Source organism: Mesoplodon bidens (genome assembly GCF_964165515.1).
Source record: "Mesoplodon bidens genome assembly, chromosome: 8".
NCBI lineage: Eukaryota > Metazoa > Chordata > Mammalia > Artiodactyla > Ziphiidae > Mesoplodon > Mesoplodon bidens.
Window position 1 is genome coordinate 48,836,226 of NC_138165.1, and position 19,994 is coordinate 48,856,219.

Sequence of the window (19,994 nt, forward strand, 5' to 3'; positions counted from 1 at the left end):
TTGGAGACATCTAAGTGGAAATATTTAGAACGCAGTTAGATACACAGAACTAGAATACAAAGAAATCTTTCTAGAAATATGGATTTTACATGCTATAAATATACGTGAAATATACTATAAATTTTCTCTTACTATTTAAACCATTCCAAGATTTATATTTATATATAATTTTTTAAATAACTCACTCAACAACCTCTTTGGATGATCAAGAAGAATTAAGTACCCGCTCAACGAAGTATTTGAAAACTGACAAATTCTGAATTTGTCTCCTCTTAATCATATAATTATCTTACATTCTAAGACATTTTACAATTGCAAATTTTAAAAAAGACTATTTATTGCCAAGCAGACAGAAATAGAATATGTAAAGAAATAATATAGTATGTGTATCAGGACAAATGCTTCTGAGCTAAGGAAAGCAAGACATTATACATTAACAGATTTAATAATACTGATACTATCAAATACACAGCCATGATTCTACCCAATTAGATCTTCAAAATTCCCTCTATGATACATCAACTCCTACTTCTCATATCTTAACTTCTTCCAAAAGCAAAGCATGAAGGCAGACCAAGGTGGATGAATGAGGATTCTGAATAAGTTCCCTAAGAAGTGATTAGCTCCTCAGGGTAGTCAGCACTGGAGTTACAAGTCTGAAAGAGATAGGGTAGACATGCCTATTCTTCTGGCTGCTGCTCAGGAGCATCAGGTTTATTACTGGGTACAGAAGAAATTTTATTTTTATTTAGCATTTGTGTTCTGCAAGTGGAAAAAAGGAAAAGGACCGTGCTATACATTAATAAATTGTGATGTGATAAAATGGTTATGTTTATCTGCAAGGCTATATATAGTCACTATAAAAACTATTGTAAATGTAAATTATGTACTCTGATCCCTCCCTGTATCTACTTTAGTTTTTTATGGACCCAACCTAATAATTTACTGAAATGAGCTATTCAATTAAAATTACTTCAGTGGATAATAATAATCCTTGGACATAAATGTCCAAGGCTTTGCCACTCAGCAGACTGACTCTAGGCCAAGTCACTTCACCTATATACATCATGGGGTATTGAAAGACTACACTGAGTTAATATGTATAAAGTGCTTTGTATAGTGCTTGACAGAGTACTCAAAATGAAATTTTTTATTATTTGAAATTAATTTCAAAGTATTGACACATATATATGCCAATATTTTGAAATTATTTTCAAGTATAATAATTTCAATAAATCAATTTTAATATTGAAATCAATGGTTTCAACAAAAATTCTTCCTTTGGAGTACAATTTTGAGGTCATTGGCAATTCACAGCTAAAACTTATTGAGCACTTAAAATTAGCCCAGCACCCTAGATGTGACTCTTCTCCCAATCACTACAGAAAAGGAATCAAACATTTCTCCTCCTTTCCTCCATCTTTGCCCAAAATTTTTGAAGCAATTCCCTTTTTACTCTTTTTACCCTTCCTCTCCAAGCTGCAAAGTCAAACAACCAATCAACTAACCTATTTTTAGTACACCTACATGTTAACTGTGGGCTCCAGAAGGGCCAGCAAAGACAGTCCCTGAGCCACTTAACATTATACATCAAGCACAGCGCCTGGCATACAGTAGGCGCTCAAGCAACAGGTGAATAGTTAAGCAAAAATAAAACAAACCAACCAACGTGAACACCTCCCCAGCCCATCTGATGCAAGCAGCTTTCACTAACAAATGGACTTCTTCATTTTTATTATCTCAAATTAATAGAAAAAGGTTTGACAGCAATGAAGTAGCTAGGAATGATGGAATAGATTGAGGATGAGGTTCAGGAAATAAAAAACAGAGAGAAAAGCAAGCTCACTTCTTCCTACCTACCATCTCCTTGCCAGACAAGAAGAAGGAGATATTATGCACTCTGGTCTATACGCATCAGTCCCATTTGTAAATTGGCAAACAAGGCGGGGCCCTTCACAGGCCAAAGAAAAACTGATTTCAAGATTTTAAAATTTAATATGTCATTTTTAGAAATAAGGTGCTTTGATTAATTTTAATGTGCAGCTTTAACTTGTTTTAAGCTTTTGATACAGCTTTTTTTTTTTTTCCCCCTTTCGCTCCTTCTCCCCTTCTTTTTTGCTTTGGACACAGAATTTCAGCCAACCTCCAAGTGGGCCTGTCTGTACATTTCTAAGAGAAACAACTTATATACACCTAACTAGAGTAATACTTTGTCAAGCTGCATGTCTATGGATAACTTATGATACTTCTCCCTACAATTAGTTTAGAAGTATATATAGAAGTAAGTTGTGGGACCTCCCTGGTGGCACAGTGGTTAAGAATCCGCCTGCCAATGCAGGGGACATGGGTTCGATCCCTGGTCCAGGAAGATCCCACATGCCGCAGAGCAACTAAGCCCGTGTGCCACAACTACTTGAGCCTGCACTCTAGAGCCCGCGAACCACAACTACTGAAGCCTATGTGCTCTAAGGCCTGTGTACCACAACTACTGAGCCCATGTGCTGAACTACTGAAGCCCGTGCACCTAGAGCCCATGCTCTAGGCAAGAGAAGCCACTGCAATGAGAAGCCCGCGCAATGCAACAAAGAGTAGCCCCGCTCACTGCAGCTAGAGAAAGCCCATGTGAAGCAACAAAGACCCAACACAGCCAAAAACAAATTAAAAAAAAAATTTTTTTTAAGTTGTAATTTAGGTTATCAATACAAAAATAATGACACAAAGAGACATTTGTAGTAGCCCTGTACTATTTCTCAGGCATATATGGGAAAAAAAAGAAAAAAAGGTGCTCAAGAGTTAGGCAGTAGAATTATACCACCACATTAAATATCCTAAAATAATACAATTAAAAACTATTTGTGAAGTGTAGGTTCTAGCTCTTAGCAGAAACCTAACACAAACTCTAAGCTAATAAAACATCAAATTTTGGTATTTTATTAGCATACATTAAAGCTCCACTAAATTTCACTTAAAAACACATCATATAATCAGAATGAGATAGATTCAAAGTACTAAGCTGAAAAGCTTTCCTCAATATACTGTTAAAAGAAAGCAATTGTAGAATAACAATTTTATAGTTTATAAAAAAAGAAAAATATATATACTCAAATGAGATTAGAGAAAGATGTCAAAAGATACACATCAACCTGTTAAAACTGGTTATTTCAGGAAAATGATAAAGGAAAAAGAGGAAGAACAAATGATTCTCTCCTTTTTTTGGAAATACTTCTTTCTGTATAATTTGTCTTCCTATAACAAGCAAGCATTTGTAGTTAATTTTTAAATGGAAGAGAAAGTGAAAGAGAGATGTGTTCTTAAACTCCAGCCATTCAGCAATCAACTTATTTCAAGATGTGCTTCTACAGATGTAATATTTATTTTGTAAGTATAACTTAATACTAACATATTAAATATTCAATAAAACTCAGTAAACTTCTCCCTGCATCTTCTCCAAATAAGGAAGCAGCACACTCTCCTAAACTGACTTGGCTGAATAATGTTATGCTACCCCTTTAGTATCTTATTAATTTTAAATGGGTACATATATAAACTCATGTTCAACAGGAAAATACTACAAAGCATTGTCACAGATGGCTTGGTTTCTCAGTGGATAGTAATCTGACATACCGTGAAACGACAACCTATTATTACTTTAATATTAAGGTCAACAGCATTGTTTTGTATGCACAACTCAATATTCCAAACATCTGAAAGCCTTTAGTCAGACCAAAATCTAGACAAAATGTCATGAAATGTTATGTCAGGACTGAAGAGATTGATGTCATTTAAAAAGTATTAATGCTGCAATACTTTAGTGCTATTATATAGCCTTCAAAAATTAACAAGAAACTAACTTCATACCTTGTTAAAGGTAGGTAATTTCTAACCCTAAACTGCATTTTCTTATCAAGTGGTATTTTTTATCAACACAAATATAGATTTTATAAGAAGGAAACTTAAGCTTATATATGGTTATGAAAGCAATGCAAACAGTTTCACTGAAACCACATTAACCACAATAAGACTTCTTAATAGAGTCAATGCATCAATTCCCTCATATTCGTGACTCACTGGTACTAGAAAAACCAGTTTGCATTCAATTTACTTACTGGAGATTGTAAGAGCATCTACCTACATACAGAAAGACAGTTTCAGGATAGGCAAAAGAAAAGATGACCCAGGTAATGCAAATTAACAGGATGCTTCACGCCTGTGATTACAGAACGAGTCGAATAACGGCATTCTCTTATAAAAGCCTGAAATAGGGCTTCCCTGGTGGCGCAGTGGTTGGGAGTCCGCCTGCCGATGCAGGGGATACGGGTTCGTGCCCCGGTCCGGGAAGATCCCACATGCCGCAGAGCGGCTAGGCCCGTGAGCCATGGCCGCTGAGCCTGCGCGTCCGGAGCCTGTGCTCCGCGATGGGAGAGGCCACAACAGTGAGAGGCTCGTGTACCGAGGGAAAAAAAAAAAAAGCCTGAAATACTTCAATTTATTTTGCCCCCAAGAAATAAAGTCCTAAAGCACATAAAATGTTTATTAAACAATTCCTGGGTATACTGCATTACCATCTTAGTATAACACTAAATGAAACAATTCAGCAATTCATCACTTACAGAATGGTTATTACATACAAACACTGCATGAGATACAGCAGTGATTACAATACATACCTTGTCTTTAAGGAGCTTATAATAAAGTATGATAATGGAACATGCTCACAAATGGCCAGAACCTTTCTCAACCTAAGTTATTTCATCTGAACCACAAAAGAGAGAAACTGACGTGAGCACTATTTTCTCAATTCTTTCAAGGATGGCACGTAACTAATACCATTCTAGATACATATGATGGATGGCTTATGGTGTAATGGAAGAAAAGAATCAAAAGGCAGACAAAGTATGGAAGACAACATGTCATGTTCCAAACTCTGTATTCTTGTTGTTGGATCACTAAGAGCCCTCAAATATTTTTAAGCACGGAAGTAACATAATCAGACATGTAAAATGTTACTGTATAGCAATAGTATAGATGGAGGGAGAGAACTGGAAACAAGAAGACCAACTACGAGACTACAAAAATAATCTCAGCCTCCAGCGTAATAATGTCCTGAAAACCACAGGATCAGAAAGGATGAAAAGGTACTGGAGTTCATAAATAACAGGGCTAAGAATAAGAAAAGTTGCTGTCTCCAAGGCTTTCACCCAGGATGAGGGGAAGACAGTGATAACATGAAAAAATGTTAGAAACATAGTAGTTACAGGTTATAAAGAAAGAAGAATGGTTTATTTCTTAAAAAAAAAGCACAATTACTTTTTTCTATGTCTCTAACTATGATAGATGTATTTTAGAATATTTTTTATTTTAAAATAAATTAGAACCATAATTAAAGACCAGATTTTAAAGCATGTATATACCCTGTATCACTTCTTCAAAATACTAACAAAACCAGAAGAAACTTTGAACTTGATGTCTTAGAAGTAAAGAATCCTACCATTTAACTGCCAGAACCAGCTTATTAAGATATGTATGTAGATATGTCTTAGTCCTCCAGAATACCCCGTAAGACTGATCTTTTACCCACAAAGAGAATAAAAGACTGAGATCAGACCAATGAATGAGCACAGTATATGTAACGTTAGCTTGTTCTGCTGAGAATCACTGTAAATTCTCTTCAAATATAGTTCTTATTGTAGGAATGATCCATCAATAAGCTATCACCAGCCTTTAGCCAACGTTTTAAGAAAAAGTCTCCCTAAGAAAAGAGAATGACAAATTTTATGTCATTGTCTAAAAGTGAAGAAATTAGAAGGAAGATTGTTGCAGAAATGCACAACAAGAATGTAAGATCTTTTCCTAACTGGTCTTGAAATTAAACTTTGAATATGGGGACATGAATATGGGGTGAAATGCAGAAGACACCTTAAGACTTCAAATGTGTAGTATGTTTCCCCTACCGACTTCTCCTGTTCCTCAAAAAAGCCTTGAATAGCTAGGGCATTGGCACTGTCAACTCAGAAGCACAAGAATCTTTACCTGCAACCCAATCCATGTTCATAAACCCTATTCTAAAGTGTGTGCTAGGGCTTCCCTGGTGGCGCAGTGGTTGAGAGTCTGCCTGCCGATGCAGGGGACGCGGGTTCGTACCCCGGTCTGGGATGATCCCACATGCCGTGGAGCGGCTGGGCCCGTGAGCCACGGCCGCTGGGCCTGCGCGTCCGGAGCCTGTGCTCCACAACGGGAGAGGCCACAACAGTGAGAGGCCCGCGTACCGCAAAAAATAAATAAATAAATAAATAAAATGTGTGCTAAAAAAATTTTAATGGAAAACAGATGACTTGTTTATTTCCCTTTCTGTCCTCTGTGAGACAATGTGATCATGTTATTGCTCACTTTAGTAGTCAAACTACTCAACATCCCAAAATAGGAAAATAAATTCACTAATAGAATGATTTTGAAATGGCAGGGATGTTTACTGAATTATCTGAAACAGCAAAAGCATCTGCTTTCTGAAAAAAGAGAGGCAGAACAGCATAAGCAGTAAGAGCAAAGCTTTAGTGTCAGAGAGTCTTAGTTCAGATTCCAGCTCTGATACTTGTGAGCTTTGCTATGTCTCAATTTCTTTATCTATAAAATAGGGATTATAACACTACATAAACAACCCTGTGAGGTAAAATCAGATCAGTCCTTTCCACACCTAGCTGGTCACCAGAACTGCCTGGAAAACTTATTAGAATCATAATATCCCAGGCCCCATTCCATACTTTCAGGGGCGTAGTCCAGGAATTTGTATTTCTTAACAAATTCCAAAGATGATCCTTACATACTGGTCACAACTTGGAAATCATGGGGAAATTTTTATGTATTTTTTGTATATTTTTTATATATATATTAATACATCTATGTAACTTACCAGTACTCTAGTACACTGTAAATGTTCAATTAATGCTTGATACAATTATCAATCATTTTTTTGAAGCAGAAATAAAACTGAGCGTTTTGTAACAAGATGGCCACTAAGTAATCTTGCAGAAGTAGTCTGCGTAAACCTCTCACCAAAAATGAGACTTACAGCATGACTCTATACCGTTTGAAACAATGAAAGATGACATATATGAAGTTCCACATTGATGACAATGCTCCTTTTCCACAACACAGTTTATGACAGAAGGAAAGCATAAAGTCAGGCATGTCTTAAATTTTTCATAACAAAGCCTGACCATTCCAGGTCATTCCCTCACAAAACCTTTTTAAGTTCATTCCTTATTTTTCAGTAATTCATACAATTCATGCAAATTCACTAGAGAACAACACAAACACTAAATAAATGTGTACAATAACATTAACCATTGCAACAAATATCTAAAACCCACAGAAATGGATACTCATTGAACATTCCTAGTTCTTATTTATGAATAATAATCCATCTTTCCTTTTTAAAAATCCAAACCCTTGAATTAATTAGCATTTCTAAATAAAGTGGCCTCAAATATATGATATTCAGCCCTTTAAAATGTCCAACCACACTTTTTCACCAATATTTTATATAAATGTTATCTATAGGATTATATTATTATTTTTAAAGTTCTATTAAGAAATTTAACAAATTTGTTTTTAAATGTAGTTTCCAGTTTGTTTCTATCATATCACAAATCCAGGGCAAATTTAGACACTTAAATACTCTTTTTTTTTCTTTTCTTTTCTTTTGTGTTAAATTCACAACAATTTAATCACTAATTAGAGACAATATAAGAAAACAAAACAAAAAAAGTAGATCTCTATGAAGCAAACTGACTACTTTGAAAAATCATGTACAGGAAATAATCATTTTTGAAAATAGAATTATATAAGCCCAAGGTGGCATCACTATTTAGGTCATTACAATCTGCACAAATACATTTAAAATAGTCTTTGCACAAATATTTGTTGTACCCACCATCAAAGTAAGTAAAATGGAGCTTCCTAAAACCCCCTATCAATATATTTTATGTGCCAAATTTAATTTGCATTTGTCATAACTCTCCTTTTGAACCAGCATCACAGACTTCTGAATTGATATGATTACATTCAAATTGGAGGTTTAGAAGGAAGTTAGCTCCCACATTTATTTCTGCTGGTGATCCTAATAAAGGCAACTGCTCTTAGGTTACTGAAAGAGACAGCTTCACAAATCAATGCATGTCACCAACAGTAAATACTCATTCTGTTAAATGTAGATATTAAATAAAAAATAGTTACCACCAACAGAAAGTAAAGTGTATTCTATGGACATTTTGGAGTAAACTACATACATTTATTAGGCACAAAATTTTTTAAATTTTAAAGTACTTCTTAAAGTGATTTTTAACAAATCTACAAGTTATCTACTAATGTTAAAAGTTAAAATATTTCAGCTGTACAAAATAGTGTGTTTACCTAATTTACTAAATGAGGAGTTTTACCTTTGGACTTATTTCTCCATATACCCATCCTACAAAGATTACAGGGATCAATGATCTAATGCCAACAGATTGCTTCAAGCACTGAGAAAGGAATATGTTATGTAAATAAAGCTTAAAGTGAAGAAGTTGTTTTGGTCATTAAATTATAAGACTTTACCATTTTCTTCTACCAAGTTTTAACCATTAATCCTAGTGGTATTAGAGAAACAAAGTTAAACCAAGAGATCCAGAAGGCTGAGGTAATCTGATCTTAAGAGTCAAAAGAAACACAAACTCGAGTTTAAAGACATCTCAAGCAATTAAACCAAAAGTTATCATGTTTCCTCTGCCTGTAGAATAATAACTACTTATATTAAAAGTCCTTGTAAAGCACTGAATCAGCTCCAACTGTCCACATGATATAGAGAGTGAGGAAAACTTCATGAATTTATTCTGACTACCTACCCACCACACCTATATTTTCAGATATATTCGGTGTCGAGGGAGGGAGAATCAAGGGCATTAAAAAAGTTTTCAGACTTCAGTATACGTTTGATATGCTGCAAATAAAAGTATATATACTTGGAACTACAAACAACACATGATGAGAACTGTTGCTCCTCTTCCCTAGAACAACAATTTTATAGATATATCCTCTTGTTGCCTTTGTGAAACTTCTCTATCCCACATTCTTGGTTACCTTACTGGGTCCCTCACCACGGTTAAAAGGATTTTTTGGCAAGTAGTTTTGAAAAAGACACAAAAACTTAGGAGTGGAGGAGAAAACAGAAGGGAAAGAAAGGGCTACGATATCACTTCTCTATCATCAATTACTTCTCAAGAAAGACAGCAGAGTATATCCCACATTTTAAAGTACTATAATGACAGTAAAACTCTCCAAAGAACAGGAATGGGAATACTCTTTATTCTACTCCACTTCAACCCTTAAACTTAGGACACAGCAAATTAATAAGTTTACAAAATTAGCTATAGTTCCCATGACAATAAATATTCAAAAATTAACTCCAAAGGAAAATGATTTGTAACAATCTACTGTGGTTTCACCACAGTAATATTTCTTTAAAATGTAAAATCTAAAACAACACAAAGTACAAGACAATAACTTACTTGAGTTGGAACAAGCACAGGAGGATAAGCCATCTTATGATGCCTGTACACCCAAAATGCACAAATGACAATCCCCGCAATTAGCATAAGTGGCACCAAAGAATAGAGCAAGATGTTGTAATAGGGTGGCTTTGGTGTAACTGGATTCGAAGTAGCTGTGGAAAAGAGGAGGAAGAAAACCACTCAGATTTGGTCGACAAAATTTCACAATAAATATTTATTATAGTGTCAAATTTTAGGAGAAAAAATAAAGAGTAGGAGAAGATGGGAGTAAATTATTCCATCAACACAAATATGCTTTGTTTTCAATCTACTAGTTGAACAGACATATGCATTTTCCCTGTGAACTTACGCTGTGTGACTTCCATCTCCGGAAAATAAGAAAACCTTTCATTACACATATTGCCCTCACAGCAACAAAAATATACTTCAGGGCTATCTTTTTTTTCTATACAATCAGTCCTATAAACAAAAAGAGGAGAAATAATTAAAATCAACATTATTACTCTGAATCTACAATAGGTGTTTTTCTAAAGTTCTCAGAGATAAAATAATGAGTAAGTCATTTATAGTCAACTTTGAGATTTTTATTAATATTCAATAATCAATTCTTAAAAGTCAAAAATGTTCCTTGAATCCTATTATTAAATCTCATCAGAAAAATAAATCAACAGCTGATTTTATAACAATCACATTGGCTTCTTGAAACCATTTCTTTAATTTGGTTTTTAATGATCAATCTAAGGCAACCATCTTTTTTTTTTTTTTGCGGTACGCGGGCCTCTCACTGCTGCGGCCTCTACCGTTGCGGAGCACAGGCTCTGGACGCACAGGCTCAGCGGCCATGGCTCACGGGCCCAGCCACTCCGCGGCATGTGGGATCTTCCCGGACTGGGGCACGAACCCGTGTCCCCTGCATCAGCAGGTGGACTCTCAACCACTGCGCCACCAGGGAAGCCGGGCAACCATCTTTTTAAATTGTTTATTTAATTAGTAGAGAAGCTTGAAGAGGAACATAAGGCCAATGAAGAAATTTGGTCTAAGAGTGCTTTTACTCACAGGAAATAGGGCTTTCCCATTTTATGAATACAAAAACTGAACACTATATATAAAAAAAACTGTATGTGTGTGTACACATATAAATACATACCTATATGCCTATGCATACATATAAATACACAGGCACAAAATAATGTGTGGCAGAATATATTTCATCATCAGAGACCTAAACCAGGCTTGGGAATTAAGCCATTTTTGTAGCAGATTTAAATTCCCTGAACACAATGAACAGGGTTAAGGATAAGTAACAAGAACAATATGTAACAACAAACATACAGGCCCTAGTAACTCAAAAAACTGACTGGAGGTGGGTTGACTTAAGGGGTAGGGGGAGGCAGCCTTCTACATAGGACCTGAGTTACTGAAAAGATAGGGATTTAGCACCTAGATTAAATCCTAATCAACCACTAAAAAATTAGCTATACCTAGTTTTTAAAATCAGATATTTAAATATGGCTAATAACATCAGGTAGATTTAAAGACACATTACAAATAAACTGTGAACTTTTATAATGGCTGTTAGAATAATAAGGTTGAATTTAACTCTAAAGTGAAAAGCTCAAGAAGTTTCAGGGAGAAGGCAATTTTAATAAAATCAAACTTTGAAATAAAATCTATACCAATGTCTATTTAGTAGAAAGTTAAAGGACAAATGAAAGCTAAATTTCTAACAATTTATAAAGAAAAATTTACAAATTTAAAATTTAATATTTAAAATCATGAATCAAATCATAGGTTAACGTGATTAAATACCTAGCCTAGTTAACTGAAGTAAATTATCAATACTTTTCACCATTCAATTTCATTCTTTTTACCACTGTCTTTTCCTCCACACTTTGACATTTCTTGAATCTTCTTTTCCTTTCTCTTATTTATGTTACTACCTTTAATATTTGTTTTTTAATCAAATTCAGAACATAAAAGCAGAAATTCACATACTTTTAAATTGGCATTTAACCCCTAGAAACAAAGCTGATGTAGTAATTATCACTGTAAGAGCAGGCATTTGCACTGAACAACTCACTCACATTATCTAGCAAAGTTTAATCTCCAGTAATACTGGTTTTAGGTGATAAGCACAGTAGCATTTTACAATAAAAAGAACAGGGATCCCTGATTTCAACTAATTAATAGACAGTTTTGAATAAAGATGACCTCCAAACCTCACTTTTTCCCCAACTTCTTCTTCAACTTTTCTTTTTTTATAAATTGAGATATAATTTGCTATAACATTATATTAGTTTCAGGTGTACAACCTAGTGATTGGATATTTGCATATATTGTGAAATGATCACCACAGTAAGTCTAGTTAACATCTCATCACCACACATAGTTAAAAATTTTTTTTTCTTGTGAAGACAACTTTTAAGATTTACTTAAAAGTTGCTAAGTTCCTTAGCAACTTTCAAATATACAATACAGTATTATTAACTATGGTCACCATTACATCACATCCCCCATTATATCCCCAGGACCTATTTGTTTTATAAGTGAAAATTCATACCCTTTTGACTCCCTTCACCCATTTGCCCACCCCTCACCCCCAGCCTCTGGCAACCACCAACGGTTCTCTATATATATGGGTTCTTTTCTTTTTTTTAAAGATTCCACATACTAGTGAGATCATATGGTATTTGTCTTTCTCTGTCTGATTTATTTCACTTAGCATAATGCCCTCAAGGTCATCAGTGTTGTTGCAAATGGCAAGATGTTCTTCTTTTTTATGGCTGAAAAATAGTTCATTGTATACATAGACCATATTTTCTTTACCCATTCATCCACTGACAGACACTTAGGTTGTTTCCACATCTTGGATATTGTAAATAATGCTGCAATAAATGTGGAGGTGCATATATCTTTTCAAGTTAGTGTTTTCATTTCCTTTGTATATATACCCAAAAGTGGAACTGCTATATCACTGCTATTTTTAATTTTTTGAGGAACATCTATACTGTTTCCCTAGTGGCTCTACTTACTCTTTCATAACAGCAAATATCACTTAATGATCACCTCTGTTAATAAAGAAGCTAATAATCAGAAATACAGATAAAATGTATAATTACAGAGTAATAATCCCCAGAAAATTCATATATATATAGATGTATATCCTAAATACTAAATATATACCTAAATGACCATTTTAATTTTCACCAAAAGTGGAGCTAATTCAATTTTCATGAGTTTATTCAACACATTTTACTATTAATCACATATGTCCAATCAACCACAGATTCGTGGTAATCTATTAAAGCCCCTGAAAGTGGATCAGGATGTAGCTAGAGTTCCGTGACTGTATTAGTTATCTGGCTCCAAAAAGTCTGGTTATCTAGGATTCTGTACCTTCTGCAGTCATCAGCACCCACCCTCAGTGAAAATCCTGTGGCCCAGGCAGTTTAAGTGATCGGCCAAACATCTAGGGACACCTTGCAGAAAGATCACAGGCAGTCAATGACATATCCACTATATTTTATTTCCAACAGAATAAAACAATTTAAACAAGGTTTTTTAAATAAAATGTAGCCTTCTATGAGGATTGTGTTAGTTCTGATGTAATTCTGAATGTCAAGTTAAAATGTCTCTTGGGATAAAGAACAAAGGCCTACTCTGCAAGGAAATGTAGTGAGATCAATTTCTTCCAGATACATAAAGAGGGAAACTAAAATGATTAAGCTTTATTCTCCTTCAGGATAGATTTTCAACAGATATATTCTCTCTTAAAGCAATTTTTAAAATCCTTTTTCCTTAAAATTGGTGTTTAAAAAAAACCTATAACCCTACAACATATGGAAAGAAATGTTTCTTATCTAAAGTTCTCACCACTTGATAGATTATTCAAAGTATACTGAAGATAAAACATAAACATGCTATATTTATTTTTTTACTTTAAAATACATATCTTGTCATTACAACATGTTATAATGGTCTTCATAATCCCATCTTAAAAAAGAAACAGTGAAAATCCATGCATTGATCTTTCTCCTTTTAAAAAAATGGGGGGGGGGAATGGAGGAAATGAAAATTATTCAACACTATCATAAAAAAATAAAATGTGTTCTTACCTGTCATAGCAGTTGATATCATCCAGCCAACAACCTTGCTTCACTATTTCAATGGAACCAGAAATATTCTTCCAGGTAGCAAAACAATGCCGCCGTTTATCTTTGTCACCATAACAGGATTCAACACCAGTTCGATTGGTTCTATCTCTTTCCCAATTAGCATTATAGAAAATACACTCCTGAGTTTCTGATCTACCAAGTATAGCACCTATAAGATAATAAAACGACAACTTTTAATATAACTGTATTTGTTCCTAAACAGATCGTCTCATCTCCCAGTACATGAAACTTCAAATCTTCCTGAAATGTCAATAATTTACTGCCTTACTAGTGTTATAACACTGGGTTCAGGTTTCCAGGTGAATCTCTGTACTTTAAGTATAATAAACATAATAATAGAAAGCAACCACATATATCACAGGGTTTCTCTGTAAAAGGCCAGTTTCACTTAACAATGTCCTTGATGGAAAGCAGTACAATTGTTAATTTTTAAAAAAATCTTGACCCTTGAGTAGACTTCTTCTCAATATTCTGTGTGACAAAATGGGAACTAACCAAAAGCACTGCTACTACACACTGAAGTACAATGATTGCCCTCAGAAAAAGCCCTTGCATGATTGAGTTGTGAACTAAACCAACCAAGGCTATTCAGACGACTATTTGGCAGAAATGTTCCCAAAATGAACCAAGTAAACCTGTTACATCAAGAAAAACACCTGACAGTATGCACTGCCAATAATAAAATATGAGTTTTCAAGCAAAAATAAGAATTTTGGAAAATTTGTATTTACCACCACCATTAGCCTGACACCTTCCCAATACTTAAAGAATTTCTGATGAGTTGTGATATTAACAAATGTGACTTTTAAATACAGAATAATGAGATGTGCCAATATTTAGAAGGTCTATATAATTCAGAGAACCAATATTTTCCAAGTGAATTATGCATGACGTTTGAAAAACACTCATGGGCAAAAAATCCATACAAAATTCAAGATAGCCAAGTAGATTTTAACATTACAGAGGACAAAAAGTTCATTAGTGGTTTCAGATTCCACACTGTAACTAACTTTTAAGAAACTATCTCTTGTCTTACATGGAAAAGCAAGGGAACTGGAATACCCAAAATAATTCTGAAAAAGATGTACAAAACAGAATTCATACTGTTTGTTTTTTCATTGGCTGCACTGCGTGGCTTGTGAGATCTTAGTTCCCCACTCAGGCATTGAACCTGGGCCATGGCAATGAAAGCGCCGAGTCCTAACCACCGGACAGCCAGGGAACTCCCCATATTACTTGTTTTTAAGACTTTTACTAAAGCTTCGGCAATCAAGACAGTGTGGTCTTAGTGAAAAGACAGACACATGAACCTACAGGACAGGAAAAAGAATCCAGAAATAGACCCAAACACATACGGTCAGTTGATACACAGCGAAGGTACCAATGCATTTAGCAGGGAAAGTCAACAACTGACGCTGGAACAATTGGACATCTATATGCAAAACAAAGAACCTCAACTCATATCAACTCATAGCTCATGCTATATACAAAAATTAACTCTAAACACATCACAAACTCAAAATAAAACCTAAAACTATAAAATTTCTAGAAAAAAATGAAAAATCTGGTGACCCTAAATTATGAAAGATTTCTTAGAACACAAAACACATGAGCTACAAAAGAAAAAACTGGTAAGTTGAACTTCATTAAAATTGAAACTTCTCTTTGAAAGTTAAGGAAAAAATTTCAGACTGGGAGCAAATACTTGCAAATTATATACCTTAAAAATAACTGATATTCAGAAAATATAAAGACCTCTCACAACTCAACAATATGAAAACATACTACCCAATTTCTAAAAACTGAGCAAGAGATTCAAAGAGATGCTTTATCAAACAGATATGAATGGGAAATACTACATAAAAAGATATTCAATATCACTAATAATCTACAATTACCTTAAAAAAGGATTAAAATATTCCTCACTTTTCTAACTATATATCTGTGTATGGCCAAATTTCCTTCATATCAAAACAATACAATGGATTGTTGTATCACAACAAATTGAGTAGAAAAAACAGATATAAGAATCCAGTTGTCTTCTACTAAAACAATTATAAAGAGATCTGTAACAATTTCACTAATTTTTTTGTTGTCTTGGAAAATAGTTTTCATAAAAATCTATTCTTTTGTTAACATATAATGGATTTATTGTCACTTCTAAATAAATATATTTTAATTTTCTGCCTTAATTTCTAATATGATGAATACTTACAGATACAAAGCATATAAAAACTCTCTGGGTTAAGTCTAAAGAAGTTCTGAGACCAAAAAGTTTGAGAACTGCTGCTCTACAATGCTCTAGCACAGAGATATAATTATAAGCTGATAAAATCTGTGGCAGTAATGGTGCTGTGGACTCCTCAACTACAGAAGAAATAATAGTGTGAGCGGACATGTAAACTATGGCTGGTAACTCTATGTCCACTGTATTTTATAAAAGAAGGGCTGCTACTACTATTCATCTGTATATAAACAGTAGCCATTTTGTAAATTATTCCTTTTCAGAAACCTGTTGAAAATAACAGCAAATTAAGTTTCCTCCTTTACTAAATAACCACAAAGCAATCATACTCTGCCCATGTTATCTCAAAACAGGGGATGGCAAACGTTTTTCTGCAAAGGGCCAGAGAGTAAATATTTTAGCTTTTGCAGGCCATATGGTCTCTTTCACAACTACTCAATTCTGCCACTGTAGCACAAAAGCATCCAAAGGACAGTAAATGAATGAGCATTGTTACATTCGAATAAAACTTTATTTACAGAGAGTGAAAATTAAATTTCATGTAATTTTTACATGTCACAAAATACTATTTTTTTTTTTGATTTTTTTCCCAACCATTTAAAAATGTAAATATCATTCTTAGTTCACAGGCTGGATTTGGCCCACAGGCTGTGTGGTCAGCTACCTCTTATTTTTTTAAAGATTTTTTTTTTTTTGATGTGGACCATTTTTAAAGTCTTTATTGAATTTGTTACAATATTGCTCCTGTTTTAAGTTTTGGTTTTTTGGCCACGAGGCATGTGGGATCTTAGCTCCCTGACCAGGGATCGAACCCACACTCCCTGCATTGGAAAGTGAAGTCTTAACCACCGGACCGCCAGGGAAGTCCTGGTCAGCTACCTCTTGAAACAACATCCTAATTCCCACAGTCTAGCTAACCTGCCTTTTGTTTGTTTTGTTTGTTGAGGAGGAGTCTTCTGTGAACTATCACTTGCGTAATTCATGTTAAAAAACACTATTAATTATTTTTAATTTCCAAAAGAAGACTCCATTGAAGCACAGGAACAACACTTGAACTAAATAAAACTGACCTCCCAAAAAAGAACATTGCCTATAACAAAAATGCCAAATAGGTTTTATCTTTGGCGTCAATTCTAATCAATTAAGAGTGGCTGCCAGGAGCCATGTACTGAGAAAGATTTTGAGGTAAAGGGTTTTGAAATTAGTATAGAAGGAGAGGGGAAAACATCAGTATCTTTTCTTTGCCACCTCTGGACTTGAAAAAAGATAAACAAATGACTATTTTCTTTATTTCTTTTAATACTTCTTAATATATATATATACATATATATATATATTTTTTTTTTTTTCTTTTGCGGTACGCGGTCCTCTCACTGTTGTGGCCTCTGCCATTGTGGAGCACAGGCTCCGGACGCGCAGGCTCAGCGGCCATGGCTCACGGGTCCAGCCGCTCCGCGGCATGTGGGATCTTCCCGGACCGGGGCACGAACCTGTGTCCCCTGCATTGGCAGGCGGACGCTCAACCACTGTGCCACCAGGGAAGCCCTACTTCTTAATATTTAATGGTAAGTTAAGATTTCAGATGATTTTCTAGATCTAGACTATCACTTGATTGATATTATCCATAGATAGAAAGAAAACTGCTTAATGGGGAAAACTGACAATCTTGCCACCCCCCCTCCTCAAGCTGATTGGGTAATCAGTCTCTATCCATCACGTCTCCAACTGACCACTAAATATAATAACATGATTATTATAAAAATAAACCAAGTTATATGTATTTTTATGTTAAGCTCACATAGTGACTTTAAAGGTGTAGTTCTAAAAAGGATGACAAAAGTTACCTATATTTACTAGTTTTTAAGAGCATCTCCCAATTTAAAATTTTCTGAAACTTTAAATTTCTACCATAGGTTTATTCTATCAAAGTAATTCCAAATAGTTAATATGACTTTCAAAAGAAATAAATGAACATAAAAGGTCTGTGTGCAGGGTTTATTATAATGGTTCTTAACAAATGATGTGCATCAGAATCCCCTATGTGTTTTCTTGAATTCACGTTTGAGTGCCATTTTGTATGCCCCAGGAATGAGTAGTTGAAAAGTACATGGCAGGCGGCGGGGTAATATATAGATGTATAGATATTGTATGTATGTTTTCTTTTCTCCTTTTGGCAAAGACCCACTGGTGATCTAATGTTCCTCTCCAGTGAAGTACCACTGGCTTAGCAGACTGTGACCTGAACTTGGAATTTAGTTTACAAACTGACCTTGAACAAGTTACCAAACCTTTCACAGCTTTGTTTCCATATTTGATTCAATTTCCCTAATAATTCCATAATTATTATGGATAATTCCATAGTTTCATAACTCACACTCAGGCAAGTTATAGCCAATCAGTAAGTCTAGTTGCAGAATCTAGTATCAGAATTATTTTAGATAATAGTTCTATTTCCAAAGTACTGCTTATACATAATGACTCATACTGACCATTTCATTTTTCCTACCATTTAAAAAGAAAAAAAAATTAATACACAGGACCTGAAATTTGTTAGAACATTTGGCCATAAAGTAGGCCTATAAAAGTCATACTCAAAACCTGAAATACTCCTCCCATGAGGAAAAAGTAAATTTTACCTACTGCAACTGCATCTGAGGACAATTAGGGTTTTGTTTTTTAAAAGCATTAAGTATTAAAATAATACACCAACACTAATTTTACACAGTCTCTTCCAGAAAAAGATGAAGAGGGACTACTTAACTAATTTTCTGAAGCCAGTATTACCTTGATACAAAAACCAAAGACAGAACAAAAAAGAAGAGGGGTAATACAGACCAGTATCCCTCACTAACTTAGATGTAAAAGTTCTCAACAAAATTTTAGCAAACAAAATCCAAAACTGTATTTTTTTAAAGTAATACATCACAACCAAGTACAATCTATTCCAGGCATGTAAGGTTGGTTTGATATTCAAAAATCAGTAAATGCAATCTGCCAAATAAACAGGCTAAAAGAGAAAAATCATATGGTCTATCAGTATAACAGGAATAGATGGAAACTTCCCCAAAGTCACAAAGAGCACCTACAAAAAAAACTACAGCCAACATCATACTTAATGGTGAAAGACTGAATGATTTCCCTCTAATATCAGAAACAAGGCAATAATGTCTACTCCCACCACTTTTATTTAACACAGTACTGAAAGTTTTAGCTATTGCAATAAGGCAAGAAAAAGAAATTAAAGGCATACCAATTGGAAAAGAAGATATAAAACTGTTTCCATTTGCAGATGAAATGACTGTCTATTTAGGAAATTCCAAGGAATCTTCAAACAGAAAAAATGCTAGAACTAGTGAGTGAGTTCCGTAAGATCACAGAATACAAATCAACACACAAATATCAACTGTGTTTCTTTATACTGACAATGAACAACTGGAACTGAAAGTAAAAATTAAAAGTACCAGTTACAATTGCTCCTAAGAAAATAAAATACATATAGTCTAATAAAACATATATAGGATTTGTATGATGAAAATTATAAAATGTTGATGAAAGAAATCAAAGAAGACCTAAACACTTGGAGATACATACTGTATTCATGGATTGGAAGAGTCAACATAATAAAGATGTCCATTTTCCCTAAACTGATAAATAGGATTAATCCAATTCACATCAAAATCTCAGCAAATTTCTTTGTAGACACCTAAAAGAGCTTATTAATGTGTTGAAAAAGAATAATAAAGGGAGAAATCACTCTTCTTGGTGTTAAGGCTTACCATATAGTTGCAGTAGCATGACAGTGTGGTACTGGTGGAGACAAAGACACAAAGACCAGTGGTACAGATAGAGGACCCAGAAACAGACCCATACGAATATGCCCAATTAATTTTTAACAAACGAGCAAAAGAATTTTAAAGGAGGAGAGATAGCCTTTTCAATAAATGGTGCTGGAACAGTGGACATGGATCAAGCAAATATTCCTTAAATGCCCTCCCCTTTGCAATCTATCATCATTCTAACAGTTTCTGA

At 34.4% G+C, this 19,994-nt stretch overlaps 1 protein-coding gene across 1 annotated transcript in view; it reads right to left on the reverse strand.

Annotated features, from left to right (window-relative positions):
- ACVR2A (activin A receptor type 2A) overlaps window positions 1–19,994 on the reverse strand; it is an 88,091-nt gene that overhangs the window by 22,834 nt on the left and 45,263 nt on the right. Inside the window, exons 2-4 of the mRNA XM_081241906.1 lie at window positions 13,661–13,868; window positions 9,895–10,004; window positions 9,543–9,697 (exon numbers count right to left, since the gene is read on the reverse strand). Coding sequence (XP_081098032.1) covers window positions 9,543–9,697; window positions 9,895–10,004; window positions 13,661–13,868 — 473 coding nt within the window. The remainder of the gene's footprint in view (window positions 1–9,542; window positions 9,698–9,894; window positions 10,005–13,660; window positions 13,869–19,994) is intronic.